This window comes from Triticum aestivum, chromosome 6D (assembly GCF_018294505.1).
Source record: "Triticum aestivum cultivar Chinese Spring chromosome 6D, IWGSC CS RefSeq v2.1, whole genome shotgun sequence".
NCBI classification, from domain to species: domain Eukaryota; kingdom Viridiplantae; phylum Streptophyta; class Magnoliopsida; order Poales; family Poaceae; genus Triticum; species Triticum aestivum.
The window spans coordinates 485014302-485034024 of record NC_057811.1 but is presented as its reverse complement, the minus strand read 5'-3'; the positions used below and the strand labels follow the sequence as shown (position 1 = coordinate 485034024).

Sequence of the window (19723 nt, the reverse complement as noted above, 5' to 3'; positions counted from 1 at the left end):
TTAACACCGAAACAATCTAGATCGTTGGATCAACACGATCTAACAACTGATGACCGGTATAAATAGAAGTTTTTCAATGTCATTTCAAATGAGCTTTCGGCAGGGCATGAAACCCTTCCTTTTTTAGGAGAAGAGACTAGACAGTGGGAAAGCAGGCAGGGGCAGGATGGCAATTCCGCGGAGGGCTAATGGCGTGTTTGACCCGAGCAGCGGTATAAGAATCCCCATCCTAAAAATTTCAATTAGTTTCATTCAGTAATCATCATCAGAGGAAGGCGAGTCGAGTCCCCTCCAGTCCCCAACCCCCTCCTCCTCCTCGCCGTCGTCGTCGCGCTCGGATCCGGCCCCGCCCACGGTTCCCCCGCCCCGATCCCGCCGATCCATGCCGCCGCCGCAGCCCGCCGCCTGATCCCGGGAGGCGGGAGGGAGGAGGGAGGAGCTCAGCTCTTCCGGCCGGGGAGGCGTCCCCTGCGCCGCTCGGGGGCGGAGGGGAGATCCGCCCGATCCGCTGCTCCGGGGCCGCCTGCTTCGGCGGTGAGGAGCCCTGCCTTGCCTGGAGTGTTATTACTTTGCTCTTGCTTTTGATTATGCTCCGGTCTCTGATGCGAATCTTCGCTGCTCTTCCTCTCCCTTGCAGCGTGCGTGACCCGATGGAGCGTGGGAGCGAGATGAGGCCCGTGCACAACAGCGTCGACACCGTCAACGCGGCGGCGGCGGCCATTGTCACCGCCGGGAGCCGCAGGCAGCCCACCGTGGAGCCGGTTCGTGCTTCGACCCTGTCCGCCGTGTGAATTTTTGTTACCGTCCATGTTGCTACTGGTTGGGTCGTTTAGCGAGCTTGCTCTGATCATTATGCTGCTGCGGCAGAGTTCACGTATTGCTTAGTAGATGCATCGTCTGTCTCTGTTTTTGAATTGGAATCGCTGGTTTGGGTATCTCAACATAGTCGACTGCTACTTTGTGCCATTTGATTTGTGCCACGACGAGAGCTCGGCATGATTGACGCATCTCGTTATGATATCGCCTGGTCGCCAACTCACATGTGCATGCCGGGTACCTGCTTGCTGTGTAATAGGTACACATTCTGTACAACTATTAGAGTTCAAATGGGAAACACATGTTGCAGATTACTGACTCCAGGAGCGAGTTAGGATGGGAGGTTAATTGCACAGGTTAGTTGTGTGCTTTGAAATGGTAGTTGCACACTAGTAGATCATTGTGGGCAGGTTTGCTTGCTTCACCTTCACTAAGTTGACTTGTAAACTTTGGTGACATCGTTTAACAATACGCGGTGGAAGTCTCAGGACTTTTATGGTGGGCAAAACTGATATGAAATCAAGTTTTGCACCTGCCCTGTATTCTTATTGGGAGTTGCAATACATGTTTCTTCTTCAGATTTGTTTATACTGTTTGCCACTTTTGGCCTCGGATGAAACAACTATCAGCACTGAATACTTGCATGGAATTAAGGCCACCATAGCTGAAACGGTCAGTTTGAATTCCTGAGAGGACCAGATGGGACAAAAATATTCTCTCTTAGCTGGCGATATGCCACCAGCTATTATTTCTGTTTTTAATCCCTGGCGTTAGTTACTCCCTTTTTTAATGCATGGCCTGCTGTTTAGGCATTCGTCCTGTTATGTTAGTTAGTCACAGTTTTGTCTGTTCATGAAAAATTAAGGTAATGCGGTGCACCTATGATTGCTACTCTCCAGTACTTTTAGCTTGGACCACATGAAACAAACAGTATTCGTAGTGTCTGTCTTATTACAATATCAGCCGGCACTTGCTGATGTGAGATCCCTTAGTAGTGGAGCTATGATTTTAACCCTGTGACTTTAAGTGGGTACTAACTACATAAAAAGGAACAAGTATGTGGTATCTACTCCCTCCGTCTCAAAATTCTTGTCTTAAGTTTGTCTAGATACGGATGTATCTAATGCTAGAACGTGACTTGATACATCGGTATCTAGACAAATCTAAGACAAGAATTTTGGGACGGAGGGAGTATATGTTACAGTTGTGGCTGGAATTATGGTTTCTCCCTTGTTTACAACTCCATCCGGCTGAGCTACCTGTTGTAATTTTGGGTGACTTGTATGATTTACCTTTACTATTTTTTGGGTTAGTTTCAGGCTAACCAGTATGATGTTTCACTTTTCTATATTTCATCACATAAACAGCAGATAATAATTTCACTCATGTCTGCTTTGATTTTTACAGTAATTGTGTGGCATGGCTTGTATGTTGTCTTCTGTTTTCTTAGCGAAGTTGCATATTGTTGTTGATTATACTGAGGAGCTAAGGGAGACGATTTAGTATAGAATGTATATGTCTGTGGAAAGTGCATATGATCCTGATTATACGTAGGCATTGAACTCTTCAATTCATACTTTATTAAGGTGCCTTGTTTATTTGTGAACATTTTATGCTGCCACATGCTATATCCTTTGTTTAAAGACTGCGCAATGACAGCCCTTTGTTTCTGTACTAATGAGTAGTATTGTTGAATTGCAGAGAAGGAAATGGACTGATTGGTTGAGCGCATACTTCTGCTTTGGAGCTCAAAAGAATGACCGGCGCATCAGCCATGCGGTCCTTGTCCCAGAATCTGCATCTCAGAGGATAGATGCACCGGTGCCAGAGATTCCAAATCATCCACCTCCCCAGGTCTTCCCCTTTGTTGCACCTCCATCATCGCCCGCCTCTTTCCTCCAATCAGGATCTGCATCTATTATACAATCACCAATGGGCCCTCCATCTTTTTCGCCTCGCTCGCCAAACTCTCCGTCACCCACAGGTCCTCCATCCATCTTTGCTATTGGGCCATATGCACATGAGACACAGGTAGTCTCCCCTCCTATCTTCTCGGCCTTCACAACTGAACCTTCAACAGCTCCTTTCACTCCCCCACCAGAGTCTGTTCATCTGACAACCCCTTCCTCGCCTGAGGTGCCATATGCAAAGCTTCTGACTTCACTCAACAGCAGCAAGAATGGGGAAAGGGGTGAACTTCACTCATACCATATGTACCCTGAGAGCCCAATAGGGCGTCTCATATCTCCAAGTTCTGCTTGTTCTGGCACCTGCTCCCCATTCCCTGACCCTGAGTTGCAGACTTCCTCAAACAGCACTTTCCCCTCCTTCCCAGTTCGTGAGCCCCCAAAGATCATGGATGGCGAGGGCATTGCTACACAGAAGTTGATACCTCGCCATATGAGGAATGGCGGCTCCCTTTTGGATGGCCACATTACAGCAGCTGTACCAGTCGTGGACTTCTCTGCACGACTCCAAAACAATGATCATGCTATGGATCACCGGGTCTCATTCGAGCTGACAGTAGAGGATGTCGCCCGCTGCCTGGAGAAGAAGACCGCCATTTCTGGAGAATCTGCTGCATCATCTTTCCACCTTCCATCCAGCAACACCGGCGACCACTCCAGAGAATCCAACGAGACAAGGGCAGGGCTGTACGTTGATGAAACATACCATGACCTGCCCGAGAAAGCACGGCGCTCCCTGTCCCTCCGTCTGGCCAAAGAGTTCAAGTTCAGCAACGTCGACGCCCCGCACGTGGAGGAGACGGGCGCGCTCGGGTCCGACTGGTGGGCGAACGAGAAGGTGGCCGCAATCACAACGGAGCCGAGGAAGGGCTGGTCCTTCCGTCCAGTGGCGCAGCCAGGGGTCAGCTAACCGTTGCACTGACCATAACCTTACAACAGGAAGATACATGTTTCTTTTTGCTTCTTTTGCTCCTGCAATGCAAACAGGAAGACACCATCATCTCATCTGCAGGAGGCGCCAAAACCTATGCAAACATTCAGGTTGTAGTGGCAAGTTAAAGTTAGATTATAGTGGTAAGTAATTCAGTGTCCAGCTGATCATCATTCATATAAAGAGACCAAAGGTGGTGATGCATGCAGATCCTGGAACCCTCCCTCCATGTGTTGTTGATGTTGTTGTTATTGTCGTCGTCGTTATAAAACCAAACCGCAAATACTTTTTACCGTCGTAGCGTGTGTTGTAATCCGCTTTTAACTCGCTTGCTGCTGCTGTTGGACTGATGATGCTGTTTATGTACATAATAAACCTAGCCAGAATTGTAGAACTGTTCCTCTTAGCAGCATCGTCAGGTGGAGCCATATTCTACCCTGATCCTTATCTCACATGAGAAATTACTATCTGTTGTTCATCAGTGTGGCTGATTGATTGATTGGAGATAGCATCAGACAGAACCACTCTGATGTTCATCGCATGAATCTTCTGTGCCTGTTGGTGTGAATATTGAAATTACAAGGAGAATCATGTGATCATCCAGGCTGTGCCTTGGTTGAACCATGTGGTTTCTGATGCCAATATTTTGCCTGGCACCATCCAAGGAGTGCACACAGGTCGGCAATGGCGCCGATGTCAATATTTTGCGACGGCGCGGAGCATTGCAAGGAGAATCATCTTATCATCCAGGCCGTGCCTTGGTTGAAGGCTTGAACCATGTTGTTTCTTCCTTGGAGATTCCTTGTTTCAGGTACTTTGCCAGACATCATCCAAGGAGTGCATACAAGTCAGGCAGATGACACCGATGTTGATATTTTGCGACGGCACGGGGCAATTCGGCTCTTCAATTTAACTTTTCCAGGGTATATATATGTTGTTTTGCTGCACTTTGCAAGAACATGAATAGGATCGAAACGACAGAAAGAAAAGGAGAGATCCTGAAAGGGGCCTTCCCCCTTGGAGAAGTCGGCAAATCTCTAGCCGGAAGCTACTACTTTCTGACACATGAGACGGCCACCAGAGAGATTACATGGGAATTACAATACGGTTGAGTAAATTGAGGGTAATAATGGTAGTAATAACTTAAATATCATGACCCCCAAGAGTCGTGAAAGGAGAGAAAAATAATGTACGGTCTTTGAAGAAACAAACAACAATGGCGGTAGCAGCAACAACAACAATGATACGCGGGCGACAACGAGTTCGGTTCTCGTCTCGTCCCGTCGTACGACAATTTTGATCATCATATCAATCTTGGGTCTAATTCAGGAAAAATATATGGAGGTGAACTTGTTGTAGGATTGATTAGTGTAGGCCGGCCGACCGGCCAGGTGGCAACAAGAGTACATTAGGTGGCACCAAGCTTCATTGTGGAACATCAATCATGTGCTGATATTTTTCCCCTCTTCTTCTTCTTCCTGGTGGGCCCAGCAGGTCAGCATCTCGACCAATCCACGTCCGGTGGAAAGCGAGCCGGCGCAGCAGGAAACAGGAAATATCGTAGCACTGTTCCCCTCCCTCTCCATGATCAACAAGGTGAAGTTTAAGGAGAAGCAACAGGACATGATTAGTTTTAAGGTGATGATGATCAATTAATTGAGGACAGGAACATGGGGGTGTGCATGGCTGAGGGTTCAGACAAGTGACGGATAACGTTGATCCGGCACCAAACCAACCCCCAAATCCCATCCCACCACCCTCCACATCAGCAATCAATAATCTAATCCAGCTCCCCCCCCCCCTCTCCCTTCGCCGTGGCGCCACCCCCGGTGAATGCGTGCACACCTCCATCTCCATCGCCGTCGCCGTCTCAGGGCCCGGCGGTGTTCTTGCGATTTCCTCCGGTTAATCATTGTGAGGCCTACATTAGCAGGAGACTAGTAGTGATACCAAAGGTTACCTCATTGGTAAGTAGAATGGTATCCAAGCCAGACAGTTACTTCTCTGTCTAATTAACCTGTCAATTTTGTGCCAGCAGAAGGCGAAAGTGACCTCACTAATTACCCCTAATCATTCTCTACCACCAAGTCAAAGAGCAAGTCTTTTTGTACCAGCATAAATAATTTTTCACCTCTCCCTTTCAGGCACCATTGCACCATTCACGCCCAATCAAAATCAAACCCCAGTGATCATCATAGTTTAAGGAGTGAAACCAAGAACAAAAAGAGTGATGCAAAAATTGTATCTTATTCCTGGCGCCACAAAAATCCAAGCCCAGTCCACCTCCATGGCTTAACTGGCAACAGTTTCTCCCTTCTCCCTAATCATAGCCATGGCCATGCATGTGAGGACGCGGTGAGAGCACCGGGGCGGCTCCACATGAGCCAACCACATTTCTCTGTTTCTGGAAATACAGAAAAATATTTTCCTCATTTGGTTGCAGACATCCCATCGACTGGTGGGGAGAGAGGCAAGAAAATAATATCCATGGCGGGCAATCTACTAGGAGGCCATGTGGAGCTCGCCAAGTGGTCAATGCCTCGTTGCCAAGTGTTCCATTGTTAACTTCCTCCGGTGACAAGTAGTTTCTCCACGAGCTCCTCCTCCCTCCTCCTCATCGTCGTCCTCTTCCTCATCGTCGTCCTCCTCCTCAGCGTGTTCTTGGGATGCATCCATCCATGGAGATGGAGGCTTCTAGCTGACGAGGCTGGTGGCTTCCGGATTGGTACGTACGTGCTGTTGGCGCATGCATGATTGCCGCTTGCGCCCCCACCATTAGTTGGTTGGAGCTTGCTCCGCTTCTTGTCCAGCTCTGTTTTTTGCGAGCCGGTGGTTGCAGATCTTAGCTCCTGTTCATAGCTAGGCCACAGATTGCAGATTTCTTTCTAGGTGGATGATTAGTTAGGTCGCTCGCTGTTCTTGAATCGAATCTGCAGGAGTGGAGAGGAGATTCTTGCAGATTCATCAGTAGTGTAGAGGAGAAGCAGAGATTTGGATCTTGGGGGTGGGGGCAATATAATGGCGATGGAGCCGGCGGTGAAGGTGGCGCTGGGGACGGCGGCGTTCGGCATCTTCTGGGTGCTGGCGGTGTTCCCGGCGGTGCCCTTCCTGCCCATCGGCCGCACGGCGGGGTCGCTGCTGGGAGCCATGCTCATGGTGCTCCTCAACGTCATCACCGCCGACGAGGCCTACGCCGCGGTGGACCTGCCCATCCTCGGCCTGCTATTCGGCACCATGGTCGTCAGCGTCTACCTGGAGCGCGCCGACATGTTCCGCCACCTCGGCCGCGCGCTCTCGTGGCGCAGCCAGGGCGGCAAGGACCTGCTCCTCCGCACCTGCGCCGTCTCCGCGCTCGCGTCGGCGCTCTTCACCAACGACACCTGCTGCGTGGTGCTCACCGAGTTCATCCTCAAGATCGCCCGCCAGAACAACCTCCCGCCCAAGCCCTTCCTCCTGGCCCTCGCCTCCTCCGCCAACATCGGCTCCGCGGCCACCCCCATCGGCAACCCGCAGAACCTCGTCATCGCCGTGCAGAGCGGAATCTCCTTCGGCGACTTCGTCTTCGGCATCCTGCCGGCCACGCTCGTCGGCGTCGTCGTCAACGCCGCCATCCTGCTCTGCCTCTACTGGCGGGAGCTGTCCGACGACAAGTGCGTCGACGTGTCCTCCCACCACGACGCGCTCCCCGCCGAGGTCGTCGACGAGGACGACGTCACCTCGCACCGCTTCTCGCCGGCCACCATGTCGCACCCGCGCCGCGGCCGCCTCCCGGACGGTTCTGTTCTCCCCGACGCGGCCGGCTGCCACGCGCACTGCTCATGCGACGACCCGGTGAAGCCCGCCTCCGTCAACGGCGACGCCAAGGCGGCGCCCGACGGCGTCGGGATCCACCAGCGGCGTGGCTCTGCCGCCAGAGTGACGACCAAGGAGGAGGAGGATGAGTACTGCTGCTTCAACTCGGCGGAGGAGAAGGAGGCGGCCATGGACGAGGAGTGGAAGAACAGGCTGTGGAAGACGTGCGTGTACGTCATCACCTTCGGCATGCTCGTGGCGCTGCTGCTTGGCCTGAACATGTCCTGGAGCGCCATTACCGCCGCCCTGGCGCTCATCGTCCTCGACTTCAAGGACGCCCGCCCCTGCCTCGAGAAGGTAACTGTCTCTCTGTCTGTCCGTCTTCAGTTAAACTGAACCAACAGCTTGTCTGCGAATTGAATTCATCAGTTCCCATCTTGAATGAAACTTTTGTTTACAATTGATTGAAATTATTCAAATGGTTTGACCGAATTTTACACCTGCTCACAGCAAATTGGATTGGTAAGTGTGTTGTTTCTGAAATTCTGAAACTAAAACTCACACCAGAATTACTAACTATTGTACATCCCATTCGTTGTTGCTTACTGTGGTGCTGCTGAAAAACAAATTTCAGGTCTCCTACCCACTGCTGCTCTTCTTCTGTGGGATGTTCATCACCGTGGACGGCTTCAACAAGACCGGCATTCCCAGCACCTTCTGGGAGTTCATGGAGCCCTACGCGCGGATCGACACGCCCACCGGGGTGGTCATACTCGCCCTGGTCATCCTGCTCCTCTCCAATGTCGCGTCGAATGTCCCGACCGGTTAGTTCCTCTTCCCCCCCTCCAATTGCCTGAAAAACATGCTCCACTGCCATTTCGACGCCATCTGTCGTAATATATGGAAATTAGAGTGCATTTAATCTAATTTTGCGCAAATTTCATAGATGCTTCCAAACTGTAATTAAGGGACACCAAACAATGGCACGATTCATTTTTGGATCACTTGTGCAATTATTTCTGAATGTGTTAGATGCTAGCCAGACTGTCAGGTCCCAACATCTTTCAGATCGGCCAATCATTCATTCTACTAAAGAACAAGAGGACCAGCTGAACATGCCAAATTCCCTGCACCACAAACATACCAAACATGCTACTGACAGACTCTGCATTGCATTCTTCTTTGCTGCAGTCCTGCTGCTCGGCGCACGGGTGGCGGCGTCGGCGGCGGCCATCTCCCCGGCGGCGGAGACCAACGCCTGGCTGATCCTGGCTTGGGTGAGCACGGTGGCGGGCAACCTGTCCCTTCTGGGGTCGGCAGCGAACCTGATCGTGTGCGAGCAGGCGCGCCGGTCCCAACAGTTCGGGTACACCCTCTCCTTCTTCAGCCACCTCCAGTTCGGCTTCCCGGCGACGCTCATCGTCACAGGCATCGGCCTGCTGCTCATCAGGAGCAACTGAACAGAGTCCTCATGATTATCAACACAACAGCAGAAGAAGGAGACATGATTCATATGGATATATAGGCATGTAAATTTTAAAAATTGTGAATGTTCGGGCCGTCATTTGTGGCCTGTGGGGTAAGTCTTGTACCGTAAAGAAAAGCTGGGAGGCCCCCGAGCACGGATGATGCCATTCATGGTGGTGCTTGGAGGCTTTTTGGGTTGTACATTATAGATATATATATTGAAGAAGGAGGAGGAGGAGGAAGATGTACATTCTGGAATAGCTGCTATCTCAATCAAGAAAGTAAAAAAAAAAAGGTGTATATTTGGTCAGTATTCATACTGAATTGGATCTGTTGACCGACCAAGTGGGCCCTGTCCCCACATGCCATCCTCCAAAGCTCAATGCAGCCCATGTGCAACCTTGGTCCATCTTCACCATGCTTGTAAGCTTGTTCTTCCTTGTAGATCGAGTTACACGCTACGGGGCAGGTCACCAACCATAATGGGAATACGGTAGTTTAGATGCCGGAAGCGCATCAACGTAGCATGGGCGGTAAGGGAACGCAGCGCCGATGCCATGGGCATTCGTACAAGGGTTCCTAATGAGGTCATAGCCTAAATATTGCATTCTCGTGGTCCTAATATGATATGCTGTAACGGCGCCGTGGGTTTGGAGGAGCACGACTTCCTTATGCGGGTGTAATCCTATGATCTTGTAATCCCGTGACATGCTTTCGGAACTTTCATGTAGGTCGATGAAGTTGTCCTCGTCCGAGTCCCAAGAGGACTCAAAGCTGTCTACACTTTTGAATATGTCATCTTCATCTTCGTGAGCAGCATCTTCTTCACTGTGACCATTGTCATCAACATTACTGGGTGTATCATCGAAGCCACCATCCGCCTGATGGATGTCTTTTGCTTCGTCGTTTCCATCGTTCACATCACGATCATCAGTTGTGTCGCTCTGGCCATCCTCCTCATCATACATGAAATCCTCAATGTTATAAGGTTCAAACAAGCTAGCAATTGCTTTCTTGTTTCCGATGGCCTTCCATGGCACTCTAGGCTCAATCCATTGTGGTATTTCGTGACTAAGCTCTGCTTGGTGTGCTAGCATCCACTGAACCTGGCCATCGTCTGATTCTATCAGTGTCCACACCCTTAGTTGGATTTTGTCGTGCGCCACATAGTGAACCCCTCTGTCGTAACTCGCTACGACAGAGCTCTCGAGCAACTTTGACCAACTTGTGTGTTCATCAATATAAGTTTTACCTGGTAATTGGGCCATGTTGTACACCCCCTCCGAGTTGCGCAAGATCAAAAGGATGTGGTTCCAGCAATGTACATAGAGCGACCCTTGCCAGTACTCGGCCGACTTCCATATTTTGACGTGACTAGGGTGTGGCGCGGTCACCATGTCATAGAGTTTCCTAGGGGCGTAATGCCCCGGCAAAAACTCCCGGTTCACCCATTGATTGGTCTGTGACGAGAATACCGATATAGAGATCACATCTGATGGTGGTGTTGTATTAAAATCTCTCACATAATCAGAATGATATGTGATGTCTATCTCCTCTTGGTCTTCTTCAGCTAGGTTCTCTTCTTCAAACAATATAGGCAAGTGCAGCTGCTCCAAATTGACCTCGACCCAAGTTTGTGGCTGGGTCTTTTCCTTTGGTAGGATCTTTCCCTTTGGAAGGAGGAATACCTCATGGTGCCGCGACACGGCCGGGTCGAAGGCGAGGAACATGCCCTCGACGAATAGCCACGTCTCCTTGTCTGGCAATGGCGGCAGGCTAGCGATTCGCACCGTGGCCGGGTTGCACACATAATGATGATGTTGTGACCTGTTCTTAAGGAGAAGGAGGCCGTTGCAAAAGTGGAGCACGGAGAAGGTGTCATGCCGAAAGAGAGGATGCCGGAAGACAGGCCCGTCGTAAGCCCCACGTAGTTGTTCTGAACGCGCGGGCGCGGACGGGGCGAAGAAGGATGATTTATCGGCGCATCCGTAGTTGGTGGTGAAGATGCCGGGGAACGGGCCCCGGGGGAAGAAGTGCGGGAGGAGGAGCTTGTGGGCGTCGACAATGGCGCGCCACGTGCGGCAGACGCGCCGGGACTCGGCGAGCGGGCGGCAGGGGAGACCGCGGAGGATGTCGAGGAGCACGTCGTAAGGGAAGCATATGCCGTTGCCGTCGGTCCCGTCCATCTGGCCGGCGGCCTGGCGGGCGCTGTTGGACTTGCAGAGGGCGCTGATCGATGGAGAGCGACGAAGGCGAGGGCGATCGATGAAGTTTCATATAAATAGTAGGTAGTACTGGGTGTAGATATATAGAGAGTCTCTCCGTAATCAATTCTAGGTTGAGTTGCGAGTTGATTCGGATCGCCCTGCAGCCGTACGTGTCAAGCCTAACACCACATGGTCTTACCGTTAATCTCTGAGCTTACTTTTTGTACATAAAACAAAACGATTTTTTTTAACTACGCAAGCTTTTACGTAACGTTCAATCTTCTCCCCCCTCTACCCCGCGAATTTAAGTTACAACAGGCTTAAAAAAATAAGCAATACAAAGTTACAACAGGCTAGACACGAGCCATCCAATCTCGCGTGCGTATTGTTCCGTGGCTACCAATCGATCAAGTCCTTCACGTACGTGTGTGTCTCCAGCCTAAAGCAAGCAATCGGCTGCTGTGTAGGAGTACATGCGTAGGAGTTGTGCTGCTAGCTCTCTTGCCAGGGGACACCTTCAAAGCGCATGGAATCCATCCTTGCGTTCAACACCACACAAGGGAAAAATGTCAGTAAGCTCGAGGTGTCGCGAGGCTTTATTGGCCCAAGTAGCAAGTGAGTTGGTGACGACTCTCCAAGCGAACACGTGTACCTTAGAGGGAGCAGGGCACCCCCATATGATCTTCCAGATGACGCGACGACCATCCGATGCCCTGCTCGTGGCGGAAGCCGAAGGACGCTCGCGCTCGTCCATGGCCAGGCGGTAGGCGGACCGAACGGTGAAGATACCGTTCCTCTCCGGTGCCCATGCAATAATATCCTCAGTGATGCGGGTCGACGTATGGATACTGGTGATGACGTCGACATCCGCAGGGAGGAAGTAGCATATACATGGTGTTACTAAAAAAAATCTCTCTACATGGTGTTATTAAAAAAAAATCTCTCTACATGGTCTACACTATGAGAACATTCTTTTTCTTCGAGAAACTAGCATATACATGCTGCCTTGATAATTAATTAGTTATTCAAAAGAGCGAAATCAACCAAAAACCCAATGCATACGGACTACTCTTCAAAGAGAACAATACAAGAGATATTGAGGCGTATGTTCTGCAAATGCCAAGTCTCAGACGTCCCCCATGTGACCCGTTTTCCGATGAAAATGCAATGGTTTCTGTCGTTTGAAACATTTCAGATGACTTAAATGCGGTGTAATTCCGAGTATGGCTTGAGGTTTTCGAAGGTAAGTGCAAGGTGTCTCCCCCCTGGTTGACGATTTGAGATTCACGTAGGAAGGCCAAGGCGTGATGTTAACGGCAGCGCTTATGCAATTTTATATTCTTGACGATCCGGCCAGCTTTATTTTAGAAATCTACATGCCCCATTCATGGTGTCGATACAGAACAACTGATTAGTCTGCACTGTGTCAATTGTTCTTATTTTTTGTTTTGTCAGTGTCAATTAATGTCAATGTCAACCAACTCTATTTCCGTGCTACTGACCGATGCACCACAAAGAAACAAACATAATATACGAGCAATGCTGTGTATGCATGTCACTCATACTTGATTATCTGATGCAACCAGGACAAATTGGTTTATGCAAAACCCTTATAGTAGTACTATCTAGCCATACCGAGTACATATCAATTAGCCATAATAACCATATAAATATTTGTTTCCTCTGATCTATCTTCCTCCCAAAGAGTTACACACCACATGGGAGAGGACGGATCACCGACTGTAATAGGAGGCTGGTTTAGGTGCCGGAAGCGCATCGACGTAGCATGGCCGGTAAGGAAATGCAACGTCGGCGCCATCAAATGACCAAGGATCTCTAACAAGATGATTTCCTAAATATTGTATTTTTGAAGTCATGACATGGTATGCTGCGACGGCTTGGCTAGGGGTTAGGAAGTGCACCACGTCCTTGTGTGGATGTAATCCTACGAGAAGGTATTTCCCATAGTCCTCGGGTTGGGCAGCACTTTCATCCATGTCAATGAAGTTGTCCTTGTCCGAGTCCCAGGAGTACTCTGAACCCTCTTCGCTTTTCGATTGGCCATCTTTGTCCTCGTGCGCATCTCCTTCTTCATCTTGACCACCATCATCAACATCATCAGTTGTCTCACTTAAGTCATCGTCCTCATAGACGTCATCCTCATCGCCATCAACATCATCAGTTGTCTCACTGAAGTCATCTGCCTCATAGACACCATCTTCATCATCGTCACTGCCGCCATCAACTTCATCAGTTGTGTCGCTGAAGTCATCCGCCTCACAGACGCCATCTTGATCGTCGCCACTATCACCATCAACGTCATCACTTGTGTTGCTCTGGCTATCCTCCTCATCGTATATGATTCCCTCAATGTTACGAGCTTGGAACAATTTAACCGGAGCTTTCGTGGCGGAACAATTTAGCGTAGATGTGCGTCACCACGGCTTTTGTGGCATAGTTGAGTACCATGATAGCATGCCTGCTGCTCATCGTGTGCGTTTTCTCCTGTAATGACTGGATCTGGACAACTTGGTTTCGTTTTTGCAATGGAATGGAACAGGTGCTTTGCCCCTTTATATTCTAAAAAAAATATTCTTGATTATCTGATGCAACCAGGGCAAATTGGTTTATGCAAAACCCTTATAGTAGTACTATCTAGCCATACCGAGTACATATTAATTAGCCATAATAACCATATAAATATCGCTTTTCCTCTGATCCGTCTTCCTCCCAAAGAGTTACACCACATGGGAGAGGACAGATCACCGACCGTAGTAAGAGGCTGGTTTAGGCGCCGGAAGCGCATCGACGTAACATGGCCGGCAAGGAAATGCAATGTTGGCGCCATAAAATGACCAAGGGTCTCTAACAAGCTTCTTTCCTAAATATTGTATTCTTGAAGTCATGACATGGTATGCCGCAACGGCACCAGGAGGGGTTAGGAAGAGCACCACGTCCTTGTGTGGATGTAATCCCATGAGACGGTAATTCCCATAGTCCTCGGGGTGGGCAGCACTTTCATCCACGTCAATGAAGTTGTCCTCATCCGAGTCCCATGAATACTCCGAAACCTCTTCGCTTTTCAATTGGTCATCGTTGTCTTCATGTGCATCTCCTTCATCTTGGCCACCATCGTCAATATCATCAGTTGTCTCGCTGAAGTTACCGTCCTCATAGACTTCATCTTCGTCATCATCACTTTCGCCATCAACGTCTTCAGTTGTCTCGCTGAATTCATCCGCATCATAGACCCCATCTTCATCATTGTCATTACCGCCATCAACTTCATCCGTTGTGTCATTGAAGTCATCTGCATCATAGACACCATCTTGATCGTGGTCACTATCATCATCAACATCATCACTTGTGTTGCTCTGGCCATCCCCCTCATCGTATATGATTTCCTCAATGTTACGGGCTTCCAACAAGCTAACTAGAGCTCCCTTGCTGTCGACTGCCTCCCACTGCAGTTTCGGCATCATGTAAGAGTAAGCATCTATTTGACGACCATAAGGACCAAGGTCAGCCTTGTGTGTTAGCATCCACTCCACCTGGCCATCAGTTGATTCTCTCAATATCCATATGTGTAGTTGGTATTTTTCGAATGTCACATAGTGAACCCCTTTCTCATAGCTCGCGAAGACAGACCTCCTTACCGGCGTAGTAAGAGTGACATATTCCTTATCTTCGTAAGCTTTCCCCGGTAGCGGAACCATGTCATACACCTCCTCCGAGTTGCGCAGGATCATAATGACGTTGTTCCAGCAATGTACATAGAGTGACCCATGCCAGTATTCAGCTGAGTTCCATCTTCTCATGTAACTGGGTTGTGTTGCAGTCACCGCGTCATAGAGGTACCCAGGGGCGCAATGCCCCGGCACAAACTCCCGGCTCACCCATTGTTTCGTCTGTGACGAGAACACTAACACAGAGATTACCTTATCCTTTGGTTCCTCAACCGTTGGCACATGGACATGTATATCTTTTTTGCGTGGTTCTTGCATGTTTTCTTCGACGTCTGGTTGGACCGTTTCATTCGGAAGAAGGAATACCTCGTACTGCAGCGACACAGCCGGGTCGAAGGCGAGGAACACGCTGTTGAGTAAATAGGCAATTTCTCAATTAAATTAATCCACGAGTAAATCACTAGCATGGCATTGACACATATAATCGCATACTGATATTCAATCAAACTAGCACATACTACGCTAATTGCAGAAAGATCTACGTATAACGCTAGCATGGCTAAAACAAAAAACAGTAGGAGCGGGATAAACGAGTTATACCCTCCAGTAGGCCATGCAGAGGCCGCGGCATTGGTGGCAGCAGCGGCGTCCTCGGCGGCCTTCTTGTCAGCTTCAGCTTTCTCGGCGGCGGCACGTTCGGCGTCGGTGGACATGGTGATGATGAAGGCGACGCGGACGTAGAGGAAGTAGACGATCGGAAGTGAGCAGTCGCGTAATCGCTGCCCAAAAACCTATTCGCCCCTCACCCCGTACAGGAACCAGAAGGGCGTGGTTTCGGAGACCTGCTCTCCCATCGACCGTGTACGCGGCGGACGGGATGGAGTCACCGGCGGCAGCAGCAGCAAGGGAACGACGGTGGGCGTGCGCGTGGAGCAGATGTGATCTGTTCGTGGCGGCTAGGGTTAGGCACTTATATAGGCGCAGCCGCGTGGAGAGACGTGGGCTCGACCCACGTCCGAGTCCGTGACAGCCCACGATCTGACGTCTCAGATCGTGGCCCAGCTGTCAGAGAACTCTCCGTTAGTGACTGGAAAAAATAAGCGCGTAGGTGTAAGCTCGGCTCGGCTCGATCCCACAACCCGCGGCGCGGCGGGCGGCGGAGGAGGAGTGCGTAGGTGTAGAGGAAGTAGACGATCGGAAGTGAGCAGTCGCGTAATCGCTGCCCAAAAACCTATTCGCCCCTCACCCCGTACAGGAACCAGAAGGGCGTGGTTTCGGAGACCTGCTCTCCCATCGACCGTGTACGCGGCGGACGGGATGGAGTCACCGGCGGCAGCAGCAGCAAGGGAACGACGGTGGGCGTGCGCGTGGAGCAGATGTGATCTGTTCGTGGCGGCTAGGGTTAGGCACTTATATAGGCGCAGCCGCGTGGAGAGACGTGGGCTCGACCCACGTCCGAGTCCGTGACAGCCCACGATCTGACGTCTCAGATCGTGGCCCAGCTGTCAGAGAACTCTCCGTTAGTGACTGGAAAAAATAAGCGCGTAGGTGTAAGCTCGGCTCGGCTCAATCCCGCAACCCGCGGCGCGGCGCGGCGCGGCGCGGCGCGGCGCGGCGGGCGGCGGAGGAGGAGTGCGCGAGGGCCTCTTCTCTTCTCAAGCTCCAATAGCATGTAAAAGAGAAACCCTTATAAGGAGGTCCAACTCCTCTTCCACTTCCGGGGTGGGACTAAACTTCCCACTACACCTAGTGCCATATAACCCACATGGGCCCTTAGAGATTTTTCAGAAATTGCTACATGGGCCTAGAGCCCATAGCTTGATCGCTAGCTTCGACCTCCCCATTTCTACTTACGTTACTATGGATCAAGCATTATTACAGGAATCTCGGGCGAACCAGAAGGGACATCGTTCGAGCTTTAGTTAAGCGACTCATAAGAGGATCAATGGGCCTTCCCTTCTCCCTCCGTATGGATACAAAGATGGACATATTAGCAGCTTAACGTATCTCACGACTATCTTGGCTCATACTACCACCTCCAATAATCCCTTTGGTTGAGGCATCGAATGGCGAACCCCGACCAAAGGGAGTGCATTCCTTTTCATTCGATTTCAAGTAGATACCAAACTTGAACTACGTCTTTAACTGATTGTATTAGAAGCTGCCCTATCAAGAACCACCCTGTAGAAGCATCTCAACCACCTCACTCGAATAATCATATAAAAAGAGAAAACATAGTCCATCTATAAGAAGAGGCGTCTACTCCTCCATTCTCTCGCTAAGGCATAAATTTCAGCAATCCCCCACCAGATCTTGAGCGCCCATTGTGTCCTCTGTTTCAATTACTGTTTCGATATACCAGTGTTTCAGTGAAGACCTGTTAAGGTTGAGCTTCACCTAGAGCAAGTAGCTACACTCCTTCACAACTGAACAATGGACTATGCCTTGAATTGTCAGTTTGGCTAAAAAAGTTTCACCACATGTCTCACTAGTACTGGGCTGCCGAAGGCTGACCCCTCGGGTGGAGCATATAAGTCACACTCCTGGCCTATTCATGAGCTTACTAGAGATCACCCCAATCTCATAGACTGTGACCAGCAGTCGGACTCATATAGGTGTGTTCCTCCAAAGATCACTCTGTAGGATAGCATCTTGCTTATATAAGCTTCGGAACACATTAAGACAGTAGTCATCCTACCATACAGTATCGAGAGTATTGCATCTCCAACGGAGTGGGTTAGTATAGTTACTCTCCTCAGTTCACCACTGGCTTGTTTTCCCAGGTCCTAATTCACGGGATCTCCGATCACATAGGTTGGGTTACTACCATGAGAACTCATGTGGGTCTGATACCCATCTCCCTCGATGCATTATCTATCACAACACGTGATAGCCCTTTTCTAAAGGGATCTGCCAGATTCTTAGCCGTATGGACATCACCTTGGTGATGACAGTCTGATTGTTACAGTTCATAAGGATAGCCGGGACCGGTTTATCAACCAATGGCAAGTCCGCAACCCCCAACCCGCGTAGGTGTAAGCTCGGCTCGGCTCAATCCCGCAACCCGCGTCCGAGGGGAAGCATATGCCGCTCGGATCGATGAAATGAGCTCGGCTCAACTCGTGACGAGGCGAGGCGAGGCGGGCTGCGGAGGAGGAGTGCGCGAGGGCCTCTTCTCTTCTCAAGCTCCAATAGCATGTAGAAGAGAAACCCTTATAAGGAGGTCCAACTCCTCTTCCACTTCCGAGATGGGACTAAACTTCTTACTATACCTAGTGCCATATAACCCACATGGGCCCTTAAAGATTTTTCAGAAATTGCTACATGGCCCTAGAGCCCATCTCAAATTTCAGCACACGCCCCCGTTGAACAGACGAAACTCGTCTGATGCTAGTGGTAAGTCGGCATAACGCATCGTCGCCGGGTTGTAGACATACCAATCATCTGACTCCTCGAGGAGAAGGAGGCAGTTGCAGTAGTGTGGCATGGAGGCGGAGTCGTGCCGGAAGAGAGGACGCCGGAAGATGTGGCCGCTCTGAGCGCGGCGCCGGCGGGGCAAAAAAGGACGACTCATTGTCGGTCCCGTAGTTGTCTGTAAAGATGCCGGGGAAGGGCCCCCGGGGGAAGAAATACCGGAGGAGGAGTTTGTGGCCGTCGACTATGGCACGCCACGCTCGGCAGACGCGCCTGGACTTGGCGAGGGGGCGGCATTGGAGGCGACCGAGGATGTTGAGGAGGACGTCGTAGGGAAAGCATATGCCGTTGCCGTCGCTCCCGTCCATCCGGCCGGTCGGCCGGCAGGGGTGCAGATCGATCAGCTCGGAGAAGACGCAGATCGATGGAAGGAACGAAGGCGAGTAGCACAGGATAGGTGGCCATCGATCGAATTGTATAAATACTGGCGGCTGGGTAGATGGACTCCGTCTCCGTCCGTAGTTGAGCCTAGGTTGAATTAGTTGTGCATATCGATCCGGTACGTGAGTTGGTTCCGAGTCCATGTCCAACACGTACGTGTTTTGGTTTTGTGTCTGTTGAAGCTTTCTTTCTGGCCTTCCATATCTATCGTATCAATGGCTGCCGCCGTACACCACATTCCGAGGATCGGCGGAGCTGCCTGTCTCCGGCCCGGAGCGCTCGATCCGTGACAACTGACAAACAGCTTGAACAGGAGCGAAATATGTGTTGCGCCCAGCAGGTACTACAGTAAAATCTAAAGGAAATTAGTCCATGAAAGTTTGCCATATGCACATGTTCTCTAGTGATAAACATGTCTTTTTTGTGTGTGTGGGTAGATTAACATGTCTATAAATTTAAATGGAAAGAAAGAGTGCTTTGTGGGCTAAAAAGGTTTGTGCTCTACATAAAGAAATTTTAAACTCTTTATTTTGCACATAGATTTCTTTTTTTTTTTTGAAAAGGAGGATTAGCCCGGCATCTGCATCAAAGCAATGCATGCAACCATCTTATTACCAAATGGTCGAACAAACGTGTAGTACGTTAGAAAAACTCATCAAGAGATAAATAAAGGGAGAACTCAAAGCCACAACCGGCAAAACATAGAACTAGATGCCTATACACATATCCTATGGTTCCCGGGTGTAGCAAAAACACATGCTAGTTGCAGAAAAAAAGATCAATGAATCCAGCAAAAAGCGCACCATCACGCCGGCCACAACAAAAGTCTCATCTATCCACCAGCAAAAATTCTTGCGAGTTCCAGGAAAACCTATCTCGACGTTTTTCTACGCTCAACTTGATGAGTTTTTCTAGTAAAACCTATCTCGACACCATCCTGTTGCATCACCGATCGATAGTGGTTGCAAATTTTCCTTCACTGGTTCCAGCAAAAAAAATCCC

The 19723-nt window shown here is 50.0% G+C and overlaps 2 protein-coding genes across 3 annotated transcripts; both read left to right on the top strand.

The window, feature by feature from the left end:
- Window positions 1-238: 238 nt before the first annotated feature.
- On the top strand, window positions 239-4166 carry LOC123146237 (uncharacterized). Its single transcript, XM_044565849.1, has 3 exons — window positions 239-534; window positions 638-761; window positions 2518-4166. The coding sequence occupies exons 2-3, from the start codon at window positions 651-653 to the stop codon at window positions 3691-3693; spliced, it is 1287 nt and encodes a 428-aa protein (XP_044421784.1). The 5' UTR covers window positions 239-534; window positions 638-650; the 3' UTR covers window positions 3694-4166.
- Window positions 4167-6045: 1879 nt separating this feature from the next.
- LOC123146236 (silicon efflux transporter LSI2) lies at window positions 6046-9288 on the top strand. Of its 2 annotated transcripts, XM_044565847.1 has the most exons (4): window positions 6047-6439; window positions 6651-7863; window positions 8141-8330; window positions 8698-9288. In XM_044565847.1, the coding sequence occupies exons 2-4, from the start codon at window positions 6733-6735 to the stop codon at window positions 8964-8966; spliced, it is 1590 nt and encodes a 529-aa protein (XP_044421782.1). In that variant the 5' UTR covers window positions 6047-6439; window positions 6651-6732; the 3' UTR covers window positions 8967-9288. The 2 variants fall into 2 exon arrangements, with proteins under 2 accessions (XP_044421783.1, XP_044421782.1); XM_044565848.1 differs by having other exon boundaries at window positions 6046-7863.
- Window positions 9289-19723: the final 10435 nt, after the last annotated feature.

Excerpts from the sequence above, each read along its gene's own strand:
- LOC123146236 (XM_044565848.1), top strand. The coding sequence starts at position 6,733 with ATGGCGATGGAGCCGGCGGTGAAGGTGGCGCTGGGGACGGCGGCGTTC. Across the intron at positions 7,864-8,140 it reads CCCGCCCCTGCCTCGAGAAG|GTCTCCTACCCACTGCTGCT; the intron begins GTAACTGTCTCT and ends AACAAATTTCAG. Across the intron at positions 8,331-8,697 it reads CGCGTCGAATGTCCCGACCG|TCCTGCTGCTCGGCGCACGG; the intron begins GTTAGTTCCTCT and ends TCTTTGCTGCAG.
- LOC123146237 (XM_044565849.1), top strand. The coding sequence starts at position 651 with ATGGAGCGTGGGAGCGAGATGAGGCCCGTGCACAACAGCGTCGACACC. Across the intron at positions 762-2,517 it reads GGCAGCCCACCGTGGAGCCG|AGAAGGAAATGGACTGATTG; the intron begins GTTCGTGCTTCG and ends GTTGAATTGCAG.